The 20,341-nt window shown below is 46.9% G+C and overlaps 3 protein-coding genes across 15 annotated transcripts in view; 1 reads left to right on the forward strand and 2 right to left on the reverse strand.

Moving 5' to 3' along the window:
- Positions 1–13,098, reverse strand: part of poln (polymerase (DNA directed) nu) — a 46,996-nt gene extending 33,898 nt beyond the window's left edge. For 4 of the 12 annotated variants that reach the window (XR_011994063.1, XM_023825476.2, XM_023825478.2 and 1 more), the window contains exons 1-8: positions 12,818–13,098; positions 6,908–7,072; positions 6,536–6,605; positions 6,236–6,328; positions 5,692–6,128; positions 5,333–5,440; positions 4,125–4,195; positions 142–792 (exon numbers count right to left, since the gene is read on the reverse strand). Coding sequence is in view for 10 of the 12 variants with exons in the window: in XM_023825476.2 (XP_023681244.2) it covers positions 142–792; positions 4,125–4,195; positions 5,333–5,440; positions 5,692–6,128; positions 6,236–6,328; positions 6,536–6,605; positions 6,908–7,013 (1,536 nt within the window). In the remaining 2 variants the exon portion in view is untranslated. The remainder of the gene's footprint in view (positions 1–141; positions 793–4,124; positions 4,196–5,332; positions 5,441–5,691; positions 6,129–6,235; positions 6,329–6,535; positions 6,606–6,907; positions 7,073–12,817) is intronic. The other 8 variants (XR_002839920.2, XM_023825474.2, XM_023825473.2 and 5 more) reach the window with 6 other exon arrangements.
- haus3 (HAUS augmin-like complex, subunit 3) lies at positions 7,705–12,824 on the reverse strand. 2 transcript variants are annotated; one of them, XM_023825480.2, is made up of 4 exons: positions 11,154–12,824; positions 9,894–10,342; positions 9,193–9,427; positions 7,705–8,364 (listed from the first exon to the last, which is right to left on the reverse strand). In XM_023825480.2, exons 1-4 carry the CDS (start codon positions 12,093–12,095, stop codon positions 8,137–8,139), a joined length of 1,854 nt encoding a protein of 617 aa, XP_023681248.2. In that variant the 5' UTR covers positions 12,096–12,824; the 3' UTR covers positions 7,705–8,136. The 2 variants fall into 2 exon arrangements, with proteins under 2 accessions (XP_023681248.2, XP_023681247.2); XM_023825479.2 differs by having other exon boundaries at positions 9,151–9,427.
- A 3,796-nt stretch (positions 13,099–16,894) lies between the features above and the next one.
- txnb (thioredoxin b) lies at positions 16,895–20,150 on the forward strand. Its single transcript, XM_023825400.2, has 5 exons — positions 16,895–17,200; positions 18,336–18,440; positions 19,033–19,098; positions 19,409–19,474; positions 19,780–20,150. The coding sequence occupies exons 1-5, from the start codon at positions 17,084–17,086 to the stop codon at positions 19,840–19,842; spliced, it is 417 nt and encodes a 138-aa protein (XP_023681168.2). The 5' UTR covers positions 16,895–17,083; the 3' UTR covers positions 19,843–20,150.
- Positions 20,151–20,341: the final 191 nt, after the last annotated feature.

Consider the following 20,341-nt stretch of genomic DNA (forward strand, 5'->3'; position numbering starts at 1 on the left):
GCTTCAGGTTAACTATCGTAATATCTGTGCTTTCTACATCTATTAAATGACCGAAGGGCCAAACCATCTGCTTTCATCATCACTCACACTGTGATTCTGCGCAATTCTGCCAGGAAGAGAAAGCTGAGGTACTCTGCTTACCGGCTCCGGGTCCAGTTGGGTGGTGCCGTCCTGGTACACCAGAGTGAGGGCCAGTGCTGGCACTTGGCTGACCTCCTGCAGGAGCTGGGCACGCTCCTTCTCACTCAGCCGGCAGACATGGCGCACCCTGGAGTCGGAGGTCAGGAAGAGCGGTGGTCTGAGAGGCGTCTCTCTGCTGGGAGCTCCTCCTGCGGAGCCGTGGGCCGCCTGGCTGTCCTCAGGCTGCACATCGAGGCCTGGTCTGGGGGAACCTCCATTTCTCAGTCCCTTGGCAGCTGCTGCAAGGTGTGGCGCCCCCTGTGGGTTGTGCGCTGCTCCTTCTGTCCCGAGGACAGCCCGACCTTCTCTCCTCACTCCAAGGACTCCACAGCCCAGAGAAGCATCTAGTGACGCCTGTCTATCTGGCCGGTGAGCTGCCTGAGATGGTGGGGGTGCCCACCTGACGCATTTCTTAGGGATTGAAGGGACACACTTCCTCTTCAGAAAGCCACGGTGAATTCCGGCATTCCGGCTATTAGGCTGAGGTGGGCCACGGACCGCCGAAGACAGGAAGGTGGTCTGGGTTCCGAGGGGGGGGTTGTATCCCGCTCCACAGGCAGTCAGACTCTCATCTATTTTGCATGCCTGTCCTTCGCTGCTGCCTCCACCGACCTGCGCAGTAGAGACAGATGAGGAGCAGGATAATTTTGTCAGGGTGACTGCTAGAAAGAATGGCTTCTATGGCCTGTCAGTGATGCTACGCGAGTTTCCAAATTCAGAACGTATAAATTTCCCTAAGGTCCAGTTTGAGGAAAGTGACAGGGTACTGGGTGGAGAAAAGGCATCAGACTCAACCATTAGCACCAGATTAAACCACATTCTGACATGATTAAGTAATCCCTCCAATTACATTCAGATGTTAAATACTACTTCACAAACTAAGATAATTGTAGCATTTTCATATAAATTTATGTTAATAGAAAATGCAATAGCAAGTATGGCAACTGCATAAGATGCTATGTGTTCAATATAAGCAGAAATATATGACAGCCTCTTGATTTTGTCCTCCAAAAATGAGAATGGGCATTACTTTAGTTACTCTTCACTGTTGACTGACTGCCTCGGCCAAGGCACTAGACCTTTACGGATCAAAGGATCAGAGGAAGCCTTCAGCAAGGTGAAGGAGGAGACATTCATATAAGCGCTCAGCGCACAGGGTAAGGAGCGTCCTGTGTCTCAGCCTCACTCTGGCCAGAACCAACAAGGAGGTTATCTAAGGTATCTGTCCCCAAGGTTATTTCGGTGAGTTTACTTCTGCTACTTTATTTAGCTCAAAAGGAATCTCAGAAGAAAACAGAATAATGATGTGCCTGCAGCCTACAGTAGTAAACCCTACACTTCCTTATCTGTAGACACCCGGACATTCAAACTCAAAGGACTCCAGCGTGGAAGGAGCACTGTGTGCACTTACAGATCCCTGAGTGCTTATCAGTCATCCAGACCAAGGGACACATCAACTGACTATGATCACATCACCCTCCATACAAACACAACCATATACAGAAATGATGTGCAACATAACATGTAATCCAAAAAAGGATTCTTATGAGACATCAGGAATTTATACTTATTAATGATTTTCTAAAATAAAGATACCTAATTGTTGTGTTTTCTGATTTGGCTTGATATGCTTCTTACAAAGATTGTTCAATTACCAAGCTAAAGAGTGATAAGAAAAGGTTTTTAAAAACGCGTCTGGCAGAGAGATGCAGAGGCAAGCCTGAAGTAGGGCAGAGGATGGGGGTTTATAAACAACAGCAGAAACACTCGTGTTCTGTCATAGTTCTCCTCCTAATCATAAGATCACAGATTACCAGCAGGGCCTTCAAGAATCAACCGCTTATTCAAATCCTCTGACAAATTTGTCTGCAACAAATACAGCTGATTAATAACCTTAATTAAGAATATTTTAACAGTTCAATACCAATAAAATAAGATGCAGCTAAAAGATAGAGAGCCAGCAAGCAATGAATCCGCCCGCGACGTTTCTAGATTCCGAGGGCACACACACACGTGCCATCCTTACCACTGGCACTAAGGAATTCACTTTCATTACACCATTTTCAGATCCTAAAAAGAGGAAACTCATTTTGGCTTACTCTGTGACACAGCACAGATTTCTAAAGATGTAACATCAAACTTCTAGACAGTCTAATGAACGTAGCCTCTGTCTTCCAATGGCAGAGAGTAAAAATAAGAGAGATAAAAACAGACACATCTATTTTTAACTCTAGCCTTTAGAAGCACATGATGAGCCAAAGGAGGTGACTTCCTTCTGAATGTGCCTCTGTCCCAATAGGTCCTTTGACTGAGTAACTAATTCGGCCTTTTTGCTTGATGGAAGTATCTGCAAAGACTCTTTATAAGACACTCCAGTCATTTAAATTAGATATTCCAACTCCAAATAAAACGTGGGATAGTCAAACATCACTTATGTTTCAGTACAGTGTTACAATCTGTTCCTGCAGTGCCCTGTACAATGCAGAGCCTCACAGAAATGAGGCACAAACCTTTGGAAAATGGGGGCTGCTACAGTTGGGGCATACTGGCCCAAACACAGACAGACAGCCATCCTCCCCAATCAGAACCCTGACTAATGTGTGTTAGCCGAGTAGTGATGGGCAAATGAAGCTTCATGAACCATTTGCTGTATTTTTTCACCCCACTAGATGGTGCTCTTTGCTTTGATGCATGCTTTGAGCCCTTTATGAACAGAGAGCACCATCTAGTTGGGTCAGAAAATACAGCAAATGGTTCATGAAGCTTCATTTGCCCATCACTAGTGCCGAGCACAACAGTGATCTCCAGACTTGGGATAGGTCACCAATGGCACGTGACTGTTTATGGGGCATGTTCCATGTTGACATCAGGCCATCAGGGTATTCAGGCAGACAGACCCTTTGCTTTGTTTCTAATCACTTCTTCTCGGTAGGGGCGACACTTGCGTAGATATTGTGTGATGTCATGCACTGCGATTCGCCATAGGCCTCACACTGACAGCGGCCCCAGCTGGAGCTGCATGTCCAGTTCAGTTACCCCGCTGCAGTCGGTGAGTTTCCCATGTGGAGCAGATGGGTGTCCCTGGGAGTGTGTGGGAAGGAGGCATGTGGGGATCCGCACCGCTCTGTTCTCAGCTGCATCTGAGATCTGCCCATATAGGAAATGATGAGTCTACTTCTGTGATGAAATAAGCTCTCCGAGGTCATCAGTAACAAAGCCGAATCCCCCACAGACAGAAAAGCTTCCACTCTGCAGCCCACGTTCACGTAACACCCGGGCAATCGCAGCATCGCGGCTTTCTGCGGGTTCTGACTCTACGGGGGATCTTGATCTGTACGCCGCTTCCTATCGGGCGTGAAGCTGTCAGTCACGGGGCCGTCTGGAGGACAATCAGCCTGTTCTAGGAATCTTGGCTGGGACGCCGTAACTAGAACAGCGGACCTCTTCACATTTGCAGATAGTTCTTCAGAAGACAACTGGCTCATTTACATGTTATGATTATTAAAGCAGCAGCCGTTCCAGTTCTGCATTTTCCCAGCCCTGAATGCAGTGTTGGGCCCAAAACACGACACACTGCTGATACCACTCCAGATGGGAGATACGCTAACCAGCGACTGGGCCACTATAAAAGGCTTTGGTTCAGCTTAACACGAGACCTTTAACCCCATCTGCTTGAGCTGTGCTTCCTCACTGTAATGAGATTAAAACCCTGCTTTGCCTGATAACCAAAAACATGCACATGGGTGCAATTTTGACACCAAGAGGGCCACCTGGGGCAACAGCTTTTAGGGCCACTATGGACTGGGGACATTAGGCCAAGCCAGTGACTGTTCAGAGGTTAAATGCTGTTATTAACCACTGCTGCTCAAGAAGCCTATACTGAGATTTTCAGTATCGTCAAATATTGGTTCAGGGTTAAGTAACCCTGTGATTCTAGTTAATACCTCAGCTCTGAGCTGGGGGCTGCAGGGCTGCTTAGAAAGGTCCAGATCCAGCTGACACACTGCAGGGGACACTAGGGAGACAGCAGAGAGGCAGAAGTCAGTGTAGACAGCCAGAGAACATTTACAGAGCTATCAATTCAACGGAACAAACAGTCCGTACCGGAGCATCCCAGACAGCGCCGATGGCCTTGCCACCCTGCCGCAGAGCCCCCCCCCCACCGCCCGGGGTGATGATGAGAGCTGAGGCAGGCTGACACCCCTGCCCCCAAACACTTGGCCGGACGGCCGGGTCGCTGGATCAGCAGCTGGCTAGCTGCCTGCGGGGCCCTGAGAGACCCAAACACTGGGAGCTCTACCCCTCTCAGGCTGTCAGCCTTATATAAGAGTCTGCGCTGAGGGGGTCACCTCCACAACGGTCCTGAAGAGACCTTAGCAGCCACATAGCATTGAACCTAACCAACATTTTCTAATATCTAAGATAGTACTTAGATATTTTTAAATTTGAATTTTTTCTCTCTCCTTAAATTAGAAACCATGAAGACCCCTAATAACTCAATAAATAACTGTGAAATCTTAAGGAATATTAAGTGCAAAATAGCAAGACTCTAAAAAAAGCTGAAGTGTACAGCCATAATATATCCTAATACCGTACTTAAATTTGACCTCAAAGCCCTATTTGAACATAACATTTCCCCAAATGGGTGTTCTTTCATATTTCCCAAGTTAAATGTGAATCTCTGTTAATGTATTTATACACATCTAGCCACCACAGGACAGCTATGGGGCTAAATCAAACAAGACCCCCACTGAATTTATGCCGCCTGAAATTTATCTTTCACACTATCGCCACCTTGTGGCTAATTTGAGAGAAGCAGCCAAACAGACATGTAGAAGTTTCTGTGGAGGAGGCTATGCATTCCTCCTGGAAAACCCCCACTCGCTTGGCCCTCAACGTAACACCTTGCATTTCGGAAGGAGGTAGACAGGGGGTGCTGGAATGGTACCGAGACACGGGCCACTCCTGTATTTACTGCCATTCCCCTCCTGCCCAACAGTGAGTACACTTCCATCTGACTGGCACCAGAGAACAGGGACATGCGCAGACACCTTTAATGTCACAGGCCGAGCAGATCATACACCCAACACGGCTCTCTCTGAGCCGCTGGGCTGTTACCAGGCAGGACAGTATGCGAGGGAGAAGTAGGAACCTGACTGGCTGACGGCTCGTCCCGTGAGCGCATCCGATTGGCTGATGGCTTCCTTCCAACGATATGATGCTGCTGCTCCTTCCTCAGAAGCCGGTGCATCGGCCAAGGCTGAAAGCAGGTAAGCGCCAGAGAAACAGGCACAGGACCGGGATCAGATTACGATGCATTCTTAGGAGCAAATCGGCCACACAATACGGCAGCGCGTCCCCTGGGCCTGTAAGACGGTGCCATTTTTGTGAAAGATCACATCAAGCTGTCCTGACCAGAGATGTACAGCTACCCAAATGGGCCTCATCCCCTTAAGTCCCTGTAATGATGTGAAGGGGTTGGCCAAACTCCCAGCATGCCATTCAGCTTACCTACCCTTCTCTTGTCTTCCTCCCGCACCGCCGGAGCCCCCTGCACTACATCCTTCTTACTGAACCTATTCCGGTCACAGGGTCCTGACATACACTCTGAATCAGCCATCGGTCCCCTTCCATCATGGGCCCAGACCCGCATCACACTGTCAACATCCTCTCCTCCATCCCAGGCTGTGTCGACCCCCTGGTTCTTGGTGCCAGTCCACTCTGCATGGTGGTCCAGGGCCCACTGAGAAGGCAGCACAGGTTTCCCCATGGCTGTACTCCATCCGCTGGGGACCGCACACGTCAGGGACCACGCCTTTCCTCCCGACGGTCCCTGAGCCCAGTGCTTCCCCCATTCGGTCTCCAATCTGGGCACCTCACTTCTTGAAACACCCTGTTCCGTTGGCTGAGAACACTGGGTGGTAAGTCTGGGCCGTCCCTGTCCACCCCTGAAGTGACACATTTCTTCTGTCTACAGATCTCTACTCAAATTGCGCAGCTAAATTGTGGCTTGGTACATGATGTGCTGTTATGCACCCTAAAGCCTCACACTCACCAGGTCTCACTGGGCTCTAGCTGGCAGGGTCCAGAGGGGGGCAGCAGAGAGTTCCTTGTCAGGGCAGTTGGGCCTGACATCATCTCACAGCCCCTGTATATGTTGGGATGTGAACCACAAGCTGAAGAGCACTGCTCCACCACAACCGCACAGGCTCCTATATGTACAGTGCAGGCGAATAACAGGAACTGCTGACCAACGAGGAACCAGCCTCAGCGGCTCGGCCACTGAGCGTGAGGCCGCACTCCGCAATACCGCCCCCCGCTGTTCACTTTCACCTGCTCACTGCTGGCCACTTACCTAAGCTCCTGCACCCTGCCCTGCCTTCCTTCCTCCCCAACTTCATTCCAAGTCTCCTGCCGCATTCTTGCTGCCAATAATGACAATAAACCATCTAACTGCTCAATGCTAGTCTTCACTGCCATTACAGAATCCATGAAAAGCACGACATTATTCAAACTAGCAGAATAATTACTGTCATATTATTCTAATGTAGCAACAACCAAGGATGATGCCTCTAGTTAGCTTAGCATAGCAAAGATGCGGCCATGGGCTGAATGTAATAAAGTGTCCTGGTGGGATATAATGGTAAAATCCCAGCATGGTCACTAAGCCTGACTGATAGCATGACAGCCATGGGCAGCCACAGAGGACAGAGACAGGGACACTCACACGGCTGCCTCCCGGCTGCTCCAGCTCTGTACTGAGCCCGCAGGGCAGACAGGATCCTCTGCGCAGGCGCAGACAGAGGCCCACTGCATGGCCTGTAGGACTCCATCAGTACCGCTCCTGGTCTGCAAGAGGGCCGGGCAGGTATGCAGTCACCCCTGAGTCTGTCTGGCCAGTGAGAGATGAAGATACACGTGGTATCTTTACATTTACTCCCGATACCAGAGTCACGTGCTGACAGCTACCCTCCTTTCCATCCAGTCACTGTATGACAGCTAACACAAGTGTACAACCAGGTATCGCTTCTCCTCCTCTCATTAAAACTATGCTAAAAACATTACATGTATTACAATGCAATGAAAATAAAAAAATATGAATAATTATAGTTTAAGAAAAACTAAACGTTAAAATACACACATGCACAGCCATGGGGAACAGGAGGGGAGACTGAAGGACTTTTTAGTAACCTTACAATAGACCATGACTGTGCAATTGACCCGTTCAATAATTATTACCATCATCCTACCACTATTTATTACTCTATTACTTATTACTTTATTATTGTGTAACTGTACTATTATGCTGGTGTATTGTTGCTGCTAGAAACTGAATTTCCCAGAGGAACCATCCCGAGGGATTAATAAAGTTTATCAAAACCACAAAAAAAACAAAACAAAACAAGAAAAAACACCACAGTACATTAAAGTAAAATGTAACAATGTTACAAAGCAGGTTTAAGTATAAACGACATGCGCAGTACACATACATTTTATAAATACAAGTGAACACAACCACATTAATAATGAGGACACACTAATTTATTTTTGATCGAAGCCATGCCATTAGCAAGAATAAAACAAAGGCATACAGCCAAAGTATTAGCAGAAATCAAAGCCTTTCCAAGTTTCTTCTAAAACTCAGACCATGGTTAACATGTCAGCTTAATGGATGACCAAAAGCAGGGTTAACCATTTGAAGAAGGCAGCTTCTGGACGTGTAAAAAATGGCCTGGAGGTAAATGTATTCTGAAGGCTGCTGCCTTCTAAAGCAGCCCAGCTGTGATCAGCGAGAAAAAGTCACATGTTCACACAAATAGGCAGAGCAGAGCCCATGGCTGATGGCAAACAGCCAAGTGAGCGAAGTCTCTGGACTTCTCTGTCAAAGGCTGCTTCCCAAATGAAGTCCCTGCAATCTCACATGCAGCACAGCCGGAGGCATCACGCCATGGCTGTCTACGGGCGGATCCTGGGCCGGACCACAAGACTCTCCAGCTCCTCTACGGTCTTCCTCAGCTGCTTGGGGTCCAAATGGAAGGTGACATACAGGTCCCGCTCCCGCCGCAAGATGGAGCTGCGCTCCAGCTGGTCCTTCTTGCCACGGATGTCCACCAGGATCTCTTTCAACAGCTTGTTGAGGCCGTCGAGCTGCGACTCCAGCTGCTGTAGCGCCTCCTTCAGCTCCTGTGGGTTGGTGGGCAGGGCATTAAAAAAAAATTAAAAAAATCCTGCTACAGCAGCCATCTTTATCCAGCCTTCTTAACGGGGATTATTCAAGAGCTACTGTCTGTTCTAATGAGCCCCCACAAGGTCCTATGCAGTGACTCTCCAGCGCAATATATTAAACAGCCCTTTCCAACAAAGCTATAGTTATACAGATCAGAGGGACAACAGAGGGACAACCACCACAGATGAGAACCGCAGGTATTTAGCACCTTCCTATCAAATTACTTTAAGAACACCGGCCAACAGCCCATGAACAAACATGAAGAGCAGAACACAAAGACGTCCAAATGGACCTTCACGGATTTAAATGAGTAACAGAGCTACACAGGGCACCGTCACCCGGGACTCCGCGCTTTGCCCGAAAGGCCATCATGCATAAGACACTGGTGGCTGGAATGGAAGAATGAACAGGACGTGGGAGTGCACTGGGACCCGGGGAATCTATCACGCTGCTGCATGATTCACTTAACACCAGTCAGGGGAAACTTTTCAGTACCAAGTGGGTTTCGGGCAGCAGATTTCCCACACTGACATCCATTTTTAAAAGACTCATGTAGCAGCTGAAGTGAGCATTTTGTGCACGTGCATTAAACTCCTAAGTGGGATGGTGCAGCTCAACCCAACAGAACCACACCTGTGCACCACCCAGCCTTCGCGATGTGCATGATAGGAACCTCTGGACTCTACCTGGCATCACGGATGGCGAGAGCGGGCCGGGAGTGGTGGGGGGACGAGTGAACGTACCTGTGTATTAGGGCAGAGCTCCTGAGTGGCCGGGACACATACCTGCGGCTTCAGCACTGGCTGCTGCAGCCGGCAGTACGTGGCCCCACGGAGCGTGTCGCAGTCGCCCTCCAGACGGGCGGCGCCCAAGGCCTGCCCCCGGGCAGCAGCGGCCAGAGCCTCCTGGGCCGAGCACAGCGCCTCCTGTAGGCGCAGCGAGGCCTGTGCCAGCCCCTCGTAGGTGCGAAAGGGCTGGTCCTGTTCAGGCCCCCCATCGACCTCCAAGGCCTTGTAGAGCCTGGGACCAAAGCAAAACAGTGCATGAAAAGCAGGGCTAAGTACACTAGCAGGGACACCCAGTACCAGCATGGAAGCTAACACACAGGGAATAAGGCCACACAAGCACCAGCTAATGACAAACTACACAATCATTACAAAGAAGTACAACCGTCACATAGTGTGTCTATGCTGCTCACGGGTCTGCATTACCCACCTCATGCAGACCAACATCCTCCTTACGCAGTAACACTGACAGTGCTCTGGGGCAGCATTTCTAAACCCAGTCCTCAGACAGACCACATTTTATCTCCCTCCCAGCCAATCATGAACACTGAATACCTGGTACAGGTATGTTGGGAGCCAGAAGGGAGCAAAAACTTATCCTGTCTGAAGGTCCCTGAGGACTAGAAACACCATTTTAGGGCCTAGATACAGAGCTATATAAGCATGTAACGCAGCTGGGGAGGGCTGGGTGAGCCAGGTACCTGCTGAAGGCAGCGTCCTTGGCAGTGATAATGGAGCAGGGCCTGGATGCGAGGCCGAGTTCAGGCTGTGCGTAGACCTGGAGGCGCCGGGCCGAGGTGGTGTGCGCTGCCTCCAGCTTCTGGGCCGCTTCTCCCAGCTGCCGGCACAGCAGCCGCCCCCGGCGCAGCTCCAACTCGTGGGCCAGCTGCAGCAGCTCCAGGGAGGCCTTCTGCCGCAGGAGGACGCTGCACAGCCCATCCTGCCGCGACGTGTAGTAGTCCTGGCGCGCCAGCTGCAGGTCGAAATCCCCGCGCACCACGGGCACGCTGAGCAGCAGGGCGCTTGCTCGCAGGGCCTCCGGCGTGCGGCCGTGGGTCAGGGCCTCCAGCTCGGCCTCCAGGGTCCCTAGCTGCTGTCTGAGCTCCGCTTCACAGGCCTGGAGGCCAGCCATGGAGGCCCGCGTCTGAGTCTAGAGGACAGCAGAGGAAAGAGCAGAACATCAGGACTCAAATGAGAGGAAGACACAAATCTCCATATGCAACATAGAATCATTCAAAAAAACGCAGCCCGCTCAAGCACAAAGCACAAACTCACCTGCCACTACTCACCTTTTAACACTTTTATTCAAAACATATATGTATTAATAAAGACCATGCTAGAGTTGTGCCTAGGGCTGCACAATTGTAAAAATAAATAAATAAAAATATACGATCTCGATTCACACCTCTATGCGGTCTCATTTCTCGGTTCTTCTGCATTGTATTACATCAGCTGGATAAAAACAAGCACTCTTACTTTTCCCAGAGATTCTCAAGCATCCCATAATTCTGCACTCTCTTTAAAGGCTGCTTTTCCAGCACACCAGGTAAATTCGCAGCTGTTTTCAAAACAGCAGTTGTATTGAATTTCAGAGGGAGGATATTTGTATAACTGATTGACAAAGAAAGTGTTTTAAGTCCCACCCGAAAGTACCAAAAGTACCCCACTGGCCCTATTGGTATGGCTGTTTTGGTTACCCTAACTGAATGGCTAATTGAGCGTTTTCTGTCTGATGGCAGAAGTCGACATGCTGGTCCTGGATCAATAATTTTTGTTGCGTTTCCTTTTCCAGTTTGAGTGCAATAACTGTTTAAAATTGAGAAAAAAAAATCTTAATTGTAAGTAAAACAAACAAAAAAAAAATCTGTGATTCATATTTATTTCAGATTCATGCAGGCCTAGTTGTACCCCAGCTGTTTGACACCAACATGACCTTGCCATCCTGTCCCACTGCCCCTTACCTGTGCTTTGCCACACACACGCTCTGCGATCCACTGCAGGCCAGCACTGATTGCGTGCTCCTCAGCGCGGCTCTGGAGAAGCCCGTGCTGTGCCACCACGTGGGCCCACTGCAGCCGCGTCATCTCTGAGTGGTAGGCCGCCACGGCGCCTCCATCCCTCTCTCCTGAGCAGCTGCTGAAGTCCAGCAGCTGGAAGTTCTCGGCATTCGAGGCCTCCACCATATTGAAAATCCCCGGGTAGAATTGCTTTCGTGCGAGAAGGGCCAGGGTTTTTGTATTGGCCTCCTCCTGCTGGAGGTACGACTCCAGGGAGAGCTGGGAGAGGAAAACTGAGGGCCCAGGGGCCAGGGAGGCAGGGGGACCAGCGGGGTCCTCCAAATCAGTGGGAAGGAAGGTGGCCAGCCTCTTCACCTCCTGTGAGAGCGCCTGTAGTGCCGAGTTTGTCTCTGCATTTTCAGCACCCAGAGTGGCCACTGTGTCCTTCAGCCTGTGAGAGCTCTCCTCCTGCCGGCCGGCCAGGCGCAGGGCGACGTCTGCACGTGAGGCAGCCAGGACCTGCAGCTTGCGGTGCCGCCTCAGCTTCAGCTTCTTCTCCTGCCGTAGGGCCTGAAGCTCCTCTTCCAGTTGGGTCACATCTGCCTCCTCCAGCCAGGTCGCCAGACTTCCGGGGTCCCGTGACGGGGCTGTCTGGCATGCCTTCAACGCCTCTGCCAGTGCTGCTTCATCCAGGATGGGCTTCCCTGCCTCACGCAGGGCCTGGAACGCCCGCACCTCATCCGGGGCAAGCACATGGCTCGACGTGATGCTACCACAGAAGAAATGCAGGAACTGCCGGAGCTCCGCAACGTCAAAGAGCCAGTCAAAGTCCTCGCCCTTGAAGGCTGCGGCGCCAGGGTAACCCAGCCGCGTGACGGCCTCCACAAACTGAGCACCGTCAAGCATGTCAGAACTTCCAGAACTGGGAGAGAGTACCAGTCCAGTTCATACAGATCTTATTAAAGCACACAGGTATCTGAACAGTCCAACAATTGTTATGAAATTAAGATAAGCAACAACAGAAAAGGAAATAAAAAGTCAGATTAAAAGGACAGCTCTGTTTAAAAAAAAAAAAAAAAAAAAGTGGACAATGAAATATTTTCCCCTGCATGCAATGGGCGTTGTAGTTTAATTCCCCGTTTACAGCAGCGGTATAAACACGAAAGAAGCATGTAGCACAGTACTACCTACATAAACACGTAATTGAAATCTAATGTAGAAGTCAAGTTTTAATATACATCTGTTATTTTTGAAAGATATCTGCACAAGAAGAGCTCCGCCACGTGATCCGTTACGGACGATCTAATTGGCTATTCGGAAATGGCGCGCAATATCAAAAAGCGAGTACCCCACAAAGCGCCTTCACTTCAGAAATGTAACTGACGTATATACATACATTTCCACACATATAATTTCCTGCCATAGAAATATTATATCCTAAACGAATATCAATCCTGTTGTCTGTACCCTCGGTTTCGCCTGTCTTCACAAATTGTTTGCTAAAGCGCTAACTGCGAACGGCTCCATAGTGACCGCTTACTTAGGACAGACATTCGGTTAAAACATTTTTGTCTAAAATTACAAAACGTTTGATTTTATATACGTGTGTATTGCAGTTGCTCTTTTACCGTTATTTTTCGATAGAAGATAAAGCTTCTGAGGAAAACTCCCGTTGGCGCGCTCGCCTCACTGAACCACTTAAGCGCTCTGACATCATACAGCCGCGACGGCGGCACCCGTGCTGCTCACTGATGGTGGGCGTTAACTATCTGACAAGTTTGACCAGAGCAGATTTCGAGGCGGTATTCGAACCCGTAATTTTACTACCTGACTACGTGCCTGACCAATACCGATATTCTGTAATTTTAACTGCACACTTATAACACGTCACATCGTCAGGACTTGCAGCCTTAAGAAAACGACCATAAACAAGATAAAAAAAGAACTATTATTATTCAGAATGTTTCTTGACGAATGATGAGAGCTGCTCTAAGACACTAGACCACTAGAGGGGGTTGTGCGGTCCAATTTGCCAAAATAAAATGCACTAAACCTTAAACAGCCCATTGTCTTGCTCATCTTATTAATACTACGGCATTTACAAATGAGTATTTCCAATCAGTCCCCCTTTAAATGTTGCAATATATATGATAGCATAAACTTTAAACCAAGTAAAGAAAAAAAAAATCAGAAATCATTAATTCCTTAACATGTTTTGGTATTTTGGTAATTCTCGTTGAAAGAACAAATCGATCCATCCATCCGTTTTCTATACCCACTTGTCCTATGCAGAGTCGTGAGAATATTTGATTTTCGGTCTAATCAAAGTGAGAGCAAAAAAAATAGCAGGCCACATTATTTTCATATTTTCCCCGCTTTCTGATTTCATTGAAACCCTTCTTATTGTATATTTTGTAATGGGTTTACATCTCATCCTGGGAGTCCCATGCCTTGCGCGCTTTCTTCAACAGGCCTCAAGCTCAGCACAACCATGCACTGAGTTAGTTGTATGGGTTCAGATCACAGTGAGCACCCTGTGAGAACATGGGGGTAACTGCAATGTTACCTGTTGCTCTGGGACCCAGCTTGCAATGTCTTGGCTCCATTCACCTAGACCTGGCCTGAAGCTACAAATCTGTAGTACAATGGGAGTTTAGTTTACTCACGTGTGGGATACTAGAGGAAATGCTGCTGTATGCTGATTACAGAGTGATGATTCTGGGGCTGATTATGTACAGTCTGATAATATAAATGTTGCTCTTTCTTTCCTTGTGGGCATATTACTCTTCGTTGTCTTTAACATGCAAAATGCATGCAGTGTAAACAGCCATCAACATCTAAAATGTGTGGGAGTGTGAAGCAGCAGGAAACATCATCAAACCACACTGACTTCACCTGCAAGTAATGCAAACATTATAAAGGAGCTTTCCAGTAAAATTTCATCATGTAGTGAAAAGTTACTAATTTCTAAAATGATTCACTGACAAAAAAGAGTAGACAGTTCTTTCCTAATGTCTTCTTGTAGTATGATGTAGTAAAATTCAACTGATTCGTATCAGCTGCATTTCTAATACATGCTTTTGTTAGATCTGAAAGCCAGGCAATATTTTTAGACCTTGATTTGAATTTCATTAGGCTGCGATCACAGCATCGTTTCCATGGCGAACAGCCGGCTGCTTCAGGCATATGAGAGAAATCGCTTGGTGTCCTCCAATCACATGCCAGGTGCAGTAGATCAAGGGGCAAGGATGTCGCCAATGGAACTCCAGCCACAACAAACAAAACATATGTTTAGAGGTATAAAAATGGCTTTTGGAAGAACACAAGCAAACATGTATGGAAATCCACAGTGTTTAATTATCCTAGTATCTCTTTTTTTCTGTTAGGCACTATATGTACAGTCAAAAAAAAGGACCAATTTGTAGTTTTGAGGGTATAATTACAAATGTAGCAGTGGGGTTGGTGAGTGGCACAGCAGGCTAAGTCTGTGCTTGTGATTGGATGGTTGCTGCTTTAAACCCCAGCCTCAGCAGAACATTCACATGCCCATGGACCTTGAACACAGCCCTTGCCCCACAGCTCCAGGGGTGTCATACATTAGCTGACCCTGCATTGTGACCTTTCCCCCCAGTACATAAAGGTTATTTGTACCTTGGGAAACAAACCTTTACCTGGGATGTACCCTTTTTCCTGACAGTGTAAGTTTGTCTGTGAACCATATTTATGCACCTTAAGTACATTCTAGAGCAGCATGGTGGTGCAGTGGTTAGCACTGCTACAGTACCTCACAGCAAGAAGGTCCTGGGTTTGGTCCCAGCTCCTTTCTGTGTGGAGATCACACACTCTCCCTGTGTTCACGTTTGCTGGGGGCTCTGGTTTCCTCCCACAGTCCAATAGCATGTAGGGTAGGCTGATTGGTGTGTCTACACTGGCTGTGTGAGTGTGTGTGCCCTGTGGTGTGTTGGTGCCCACCTGGGGTTGGTTCCTGGCTGTGCCTGTTGTTCCTGGGATGAGCTCTGTGACCCCAGTGGGGATTAAGTGGTTATGATGATGGATGGATGGATGGATGTACGTTCTTGCTGCTGTAAGCACCAGAATTTACCAGGATCAATCAACTGCAACTTAATCTTAACTTTTGGTATACAGTACTTGGAGGATGACTTCCGTCATCTACTACCGCTACTACGCATCTGTATAAAATAAGACAATAACAGGTGACCAGTTTCAAAGATCGTGGGGCAAAGGGAACCTTCCTATCTGATGCTTAGTAAATGCGAAAATAAACGTGATAGGTAATCAGTGCAAAAACACTCACAAATGCATTGGTGTCTGTGCTTCATCAAACCAAAAAGCAAAGTCATAACATGCTACCCATACCTCGCTGATCCTGCTAGCGTCTCTAAGAGACCTCTGATTGATGGAAACCTGAGCTGGTATACCGATGTCGTAATGGAATAAAAATGTATATTTGGCGTAGGCCTACCTAAGGGGATTAAGGGTGGAGACCATGGTAAATTTTAAATTGTGTTTTTATATTGTTATTTTCAAGTATTGGCTTCAGAAAACTTAAATGGATAAAGCCACACAACACTCGCGTAGAACATAATTTGCACCGCGTACTGGTGTCAATAGGTTTGCCCCCCGCACGGGGCGATCCCGTATTATAAGGGACCTGTGGCAACCGTAGGTGTCAGCTATAAACTCAAATCTCTTAAAAGTTTAGTTCTTAAATAATCGACGATTTCACCGTTTTACATTCAAAACATAAAAGGCGTTAGTTTAAAACTCTGCAGCATTTTTGAGGGGATTGTTTTGGTGTGCATAGTAAAAAATGATGTTTTTGAACACAAAATATCAATGGGCAGATAAGTCCCCCGTAACAGACACGGCGGTAGCCAGCTGGTAGGTAACCATGGTCCGGTACTCGGTAATTTTTTAAGCACTGTTTCGAATTTATAATTTAATTTTATTTAATTTTAAATTAAATTTGAAAATACATTTTCCCCATGAATAAAAATAGGCTAAGTAACGTTTAACATAACTAATTGATTTTTTTTAAATAAACAGCTTATGAAAGGGACTTTATCAATAATGTGATTGACGAGATCCACTCCGGGGCCCGACCCCACCATTTTCCAAACCTTGCTTACGGTCCAGGGAACAGACGAATAGCATAGTCATGCTACCCAATCAGCTTTCTTCTTTGCCGCATTAAACTTAAATGGCCATTGGATAGTGAAACTATCAATGACTGAAATCCCCGTCTGTTTACGGTTTGTTTAGTCATTGTGACTCACTCGATTAACGCGTTATAAATGTAAATGGCCTACGTACAGTACAGTAATAACGATAATCTCCGCACTGTATATAGCTGATTATATAGGCATGCCTATGTGTCTACCTCTCGAGCAGGTAACTTTAACTGTGAGAATTACACAGCATGTTTCATTCAAGTTTCACCAACAGTGGGAAGTATGTACATACACCTTCATTAGTTTCTATTTGCGCAGCATACTATTGCAGCATATAGGGACATGTAGCACGTGGCTCCGTATATTGAAGATGTGTAGTCGAGATACAGTAGGTTGTTGTTTAGGTTCAAGAAATTGCGTCACGGTGTGATTTTGTGTATAAGAGCGTCTGCCTATCGCCTTGGGTTGGCATCCCGTACAGGGTGCCCCCCCTTCCCCACCTGCGCTGTTCTTCCGGGAATAGACTGCAGACCTACCAGCGTTCTGTCCTGGATAAGGTGTTATGGACGATGGATAATATAAACCATAGTATGTCGCGTACTATAGCTAGATGAGCTTATGGGTGCGTGTAGCGTATTTGTAGACAAAGTCCCCCCCTTGGATGGGTACTCCTCTGCGGGGGCGGGGCTGGGGCTCGGCTGAATGCCTTATAAACGGGAGCTGGATGAAGCGCAAATACGCCTTCCGAATTTCATTCAGGAGCGACGGGATCTCGGGGTACAGTCTGTTTTCAAAATGATCGTCGTCATTGAAAATCAGGTAAGGAGCAGAGAATAAGCCAAAATAACGTGAAGATATAGACGCAGATGCGTGTTTTATTTCTTAAATGCTTCTCTGTATTATGAACGAGATATATATATATATATATATATATATATATATATATATATGTATCACTTCTAACTTGTGTGCTTTATAAAGATAATTAAAAATGTATTTTTCTGTTACACGAAATGTGAGGTGGGGGCCCTTTAAACATTTAATGACGGATGTGGGTCAGTTTCGATTCAGAAAGGTTGGGATAAAAGCAAAAGTTGGGAAACGGAAAAAAGTTTCTGATTTGGACATCGGGGGACATGTTATAATTGGTTTTAGGCGTAAATTTTGACCCAGACTTCAAAGTGGAGTATTGTATCGTTTTATCAGACAGTAATCAGGGAGCCGAGGACGGAGAAATGCGGCGTATTACTGGGGACGGTGCTTGTTAACGCACCCGAAAGCTGTCCACGGCGAAATGTGGTGGTTCCTGCGCTCTATAATAATTATAAGGCTTCTAGCATGTCAACTGACACGCATCACTCCATGATTACTGATATAAAGTAGCCTAATAAAATTATATAAATAAGTATAAGCTTTATTTGCACGACGCAGTCCGGAGTTTGAGTCCCCACCTTGCGAGGAGTAGCGTGCCTCTGCAGGTAATCTTATCTTATTTTTAATAATATTTAATATCTAATATTTAATCAGTGAAATGAACATCTGACGAGTCTTACAGAAGTGTGGAGTGTGTCTCACTGTCTGGTGGCTGAACTATGGACCAGACTATGAGTAGGTATATATAGGTCGATACTGTTAGTGACAGCCGGAGAGGCTTCAGTGCTTGAAACGGGCCCTTAAAACGGGGCATTTCCCTTTGAATCGGTCCGATTAAATGCGCATTGACATTCGGTATTGTGGTGACGCCACCTTGTTCTAACTGTTTGATGCGTTTGCAGCCTCTTCTTCCCAGTGTGTAGCCCAGCGGTTTCACTTTGACTAAAAGCTTTCAACGGGCTATCCGGTGGGACTGTTGGAGTTGTGATCATCTAGCCTCATATTTTATTAAGATCCATTTAAAAATATGAAATTGTTTGTAAATTGTGTGAAAAGTGATGCCGGCCTCTCTCTTTTCCAGGAAGCTTTTGACAAGGCGCTCAGAGATGCAGGTGACAAACTTGTGGTTGTGGACTTCACTGCAGTTTGGTGTGGCCCTTGTCAAAGCATCGCCCCATTCTATAAAGTGAGCATTACTGGCAATCTCATATCTTAAGTTACACACTATGTGTATAACTTTGTATATTGGATGCTGCCAAATAATCCATTGAGCGGGGGTGGCATATTACTTGAGGTGCAGCCTTTTAGGCTATTAGAAATGGATCTTCCAACCAAATCTACATAATGCTTCAATGAATGGAAGCAGAAGGAGGACCCAGAGCTCTGTTGTTTACCGTTGCTAGGCGACCATTGGGGAAGTCTCTTCCACCCTAGGCTTCTGATGTCTGTAATAATGAGGACCTCTAGCAAGTGGCCTATTCCTGGCTCTGCTGGACGTCTGACATTTCTTTTTACAGAAGAATAGGTTGCATAATCGGGAATGGAGGGCAGTTCCCAGCCTCTGTGATCGCACAAAATTTACTGTTTATGGGTGGAGGGTTTTTCCAGTCATGATTGCCAAATGTCCCACTCGCTGTACTGTCATGTAGCATCTCTGAAATGAGGAACATGATCACACTGTAATTGATTAACAGATGATGGACGTGTCCAGTACTGGCTGAGCTCTCTGGAAAGAGAGTACAGCTCTGATCTTTTCTGTTACTGTTTTTGGTCACTAGAGTCTCTCCGAAAATCCAGATTACATACAGGTTGTGTTTCTGAAGGTAGATGTGGACGACGCCCAGGTAAGCAGAGCTTGTTGGTTGTTTGCCATCCACAGATCTTTGTTTCCTCATTTTGTTTGGGGGAGGGGTGCATGCCTGTATTCTCTTCTTGATGCATCACGCTTTGCTGTGGAACTTTCTTCATGTGAATTCTTTAGGCTGGGTTCCACATTTGGTGAATGGCCAACTTCAGGTTCCGTAGTAGGTGATGGGTCAATTTCAGGTTCCGCAGCAGGTCATTGGTCAACTTCAGGTTCCATGCTTGCTGGCTAGCCGAGTTCGGCATGTCAGCATGGAGGACCACTATAAACTGGGCTGCTTTTCATTGCAGGATGTGGCCAGCTTTTGTGACATCAGTTGCATGCCCACCTTCCACTTCTATAAGAATGGAAAGAAGGTAATTTCTGCCGTTTAAAAATTGTTTTTATTAGTTCACTTACTTGAATCCCTTTCAGCAAAAATTCCATTCTTGATATGTGAGATCCACCTTCTGAAATATGAGATCCACCTTCTGAAATATGAGATCCACCTTCTGAAACGTGGATCTGCCCACAATGACACTGAATTCTCCTCCCATTCTGGAAATGCCATCTGTAGGCTTAATGTTTTACTGTAGCTGAATGTAGCTCCTGTTCTCTCAGTCCCTCATTCATTCACCCAACCCTTGTCTCGCCTTGTCCTCTCCACACTCCTCCCTTCTAGATTGACGACTTCTCCGGATGCAACCAGGCCAAACTGGAGGAGAAGCTGAACAATCATAAATGAAGCCTTCACATCTGCCCATAAACACTGTATCACTCTCAGCCTTCTTCATCTCCATGACTTAGTATTGCTGGTGGTCCTGTTGTTTGAATGGATTTGTGTACGCCAAGCATTCTGTAACATACACTCATTGTTCAAACAGCATTAGAGCCACCAGGTTCAAAGTGAATTTGCTGCTTCTGGTTCTTTGATAATTAGGCTTGTTATTCCCATGCTACTTATACTTATTTGACTTATAGTACTATAATACTATAAGTCAAAGTATTATTCGGCATTTTTTACTGTCACTAATAAACTAACATTGACTCTGAGTGCCTGTGTATCACTGTGTATTCATTTGCGATCTTCTCACAGGGGCCGTCGGTTATTAAGCCGCCAGTAGCAGTCTTTCTGCTTGTGGGTGACTAATGACGGTCATTCCCCTGCTTAGCGTAGTGTTTTTGGAAAGCAGCCGGGCCTGGCTCTCGGGGTCGCCCTGTGCTGGGGAACTCCATTTGTGACA

This window comes from Paramormyrops kingsleyae, chromosome 12 (assembly GCF_048594095.1).
Source record: "Paramormyrops kingsleyae isolate MSU_618 chromosome 12, PKINGS_0.4, whole genome shotgun sequence".
In the NCBI taxonomy this organism is placed as follows: domain Eukaryota; kingdom Metazoa; phylum Chordata; class Actinopteri; order Osteoglossiformes; family Mormyridae; genus Paramormyrops; species Paramormyrops kingsleyae.

What these genes read in the sequence shown, in the direction of transcription:
- haus3 (XM_023825479.2), bottom strand. Translation starts at nt 12,095, where the DNA reads ATGCTTGACGGTGCTCAGTTTGTGGAGGCCGTCACGCGGCTGGGTTAC. An exon ending in GTGTGTGTGGCAAAGCACAG is followed by an intron (nt 10,343 to 11,153) that starts GTAAGGGGCAGT and finishes GCTGTCCTCTAG; the next exon opens with ACTCAGACGCGGGCCTCCAT. An exon ending in AGCTCTGCCCTAATACACAG is followed by an intron (nt 8,365 to 9,150) that starts GTACGTTCACTC and finishes ACCAACCCACAG; the next exon opens with GAGCTGAAGGAGGCGCTACA.
- txnb (XM_023825400.2), top strand. Translation starts at nt 17,084, where the DNA reads ATGCCTTATAAACGGGAGCTGGATGAAGCGCAAATACGCCTTCCGAAT. An exon ending in TAGATGTGGACGACGCCCAG is followed by an intron (nt 19,099 to 19,408) that starts GTAAGCAGAGCT and finishes TTTTCATTGCAG; the next exon opens with GATGTGGCCAGCTTTTGTGA. An exon ending in TCTATAAGAATGGAAAGAAG is followed by an intron (nt 19,475 to 19,779) that starts GTAATTTCTGCC and finishes CCTCCCTTCTAG; the next exon opens with ATTGACGACTTCTCCGGATG.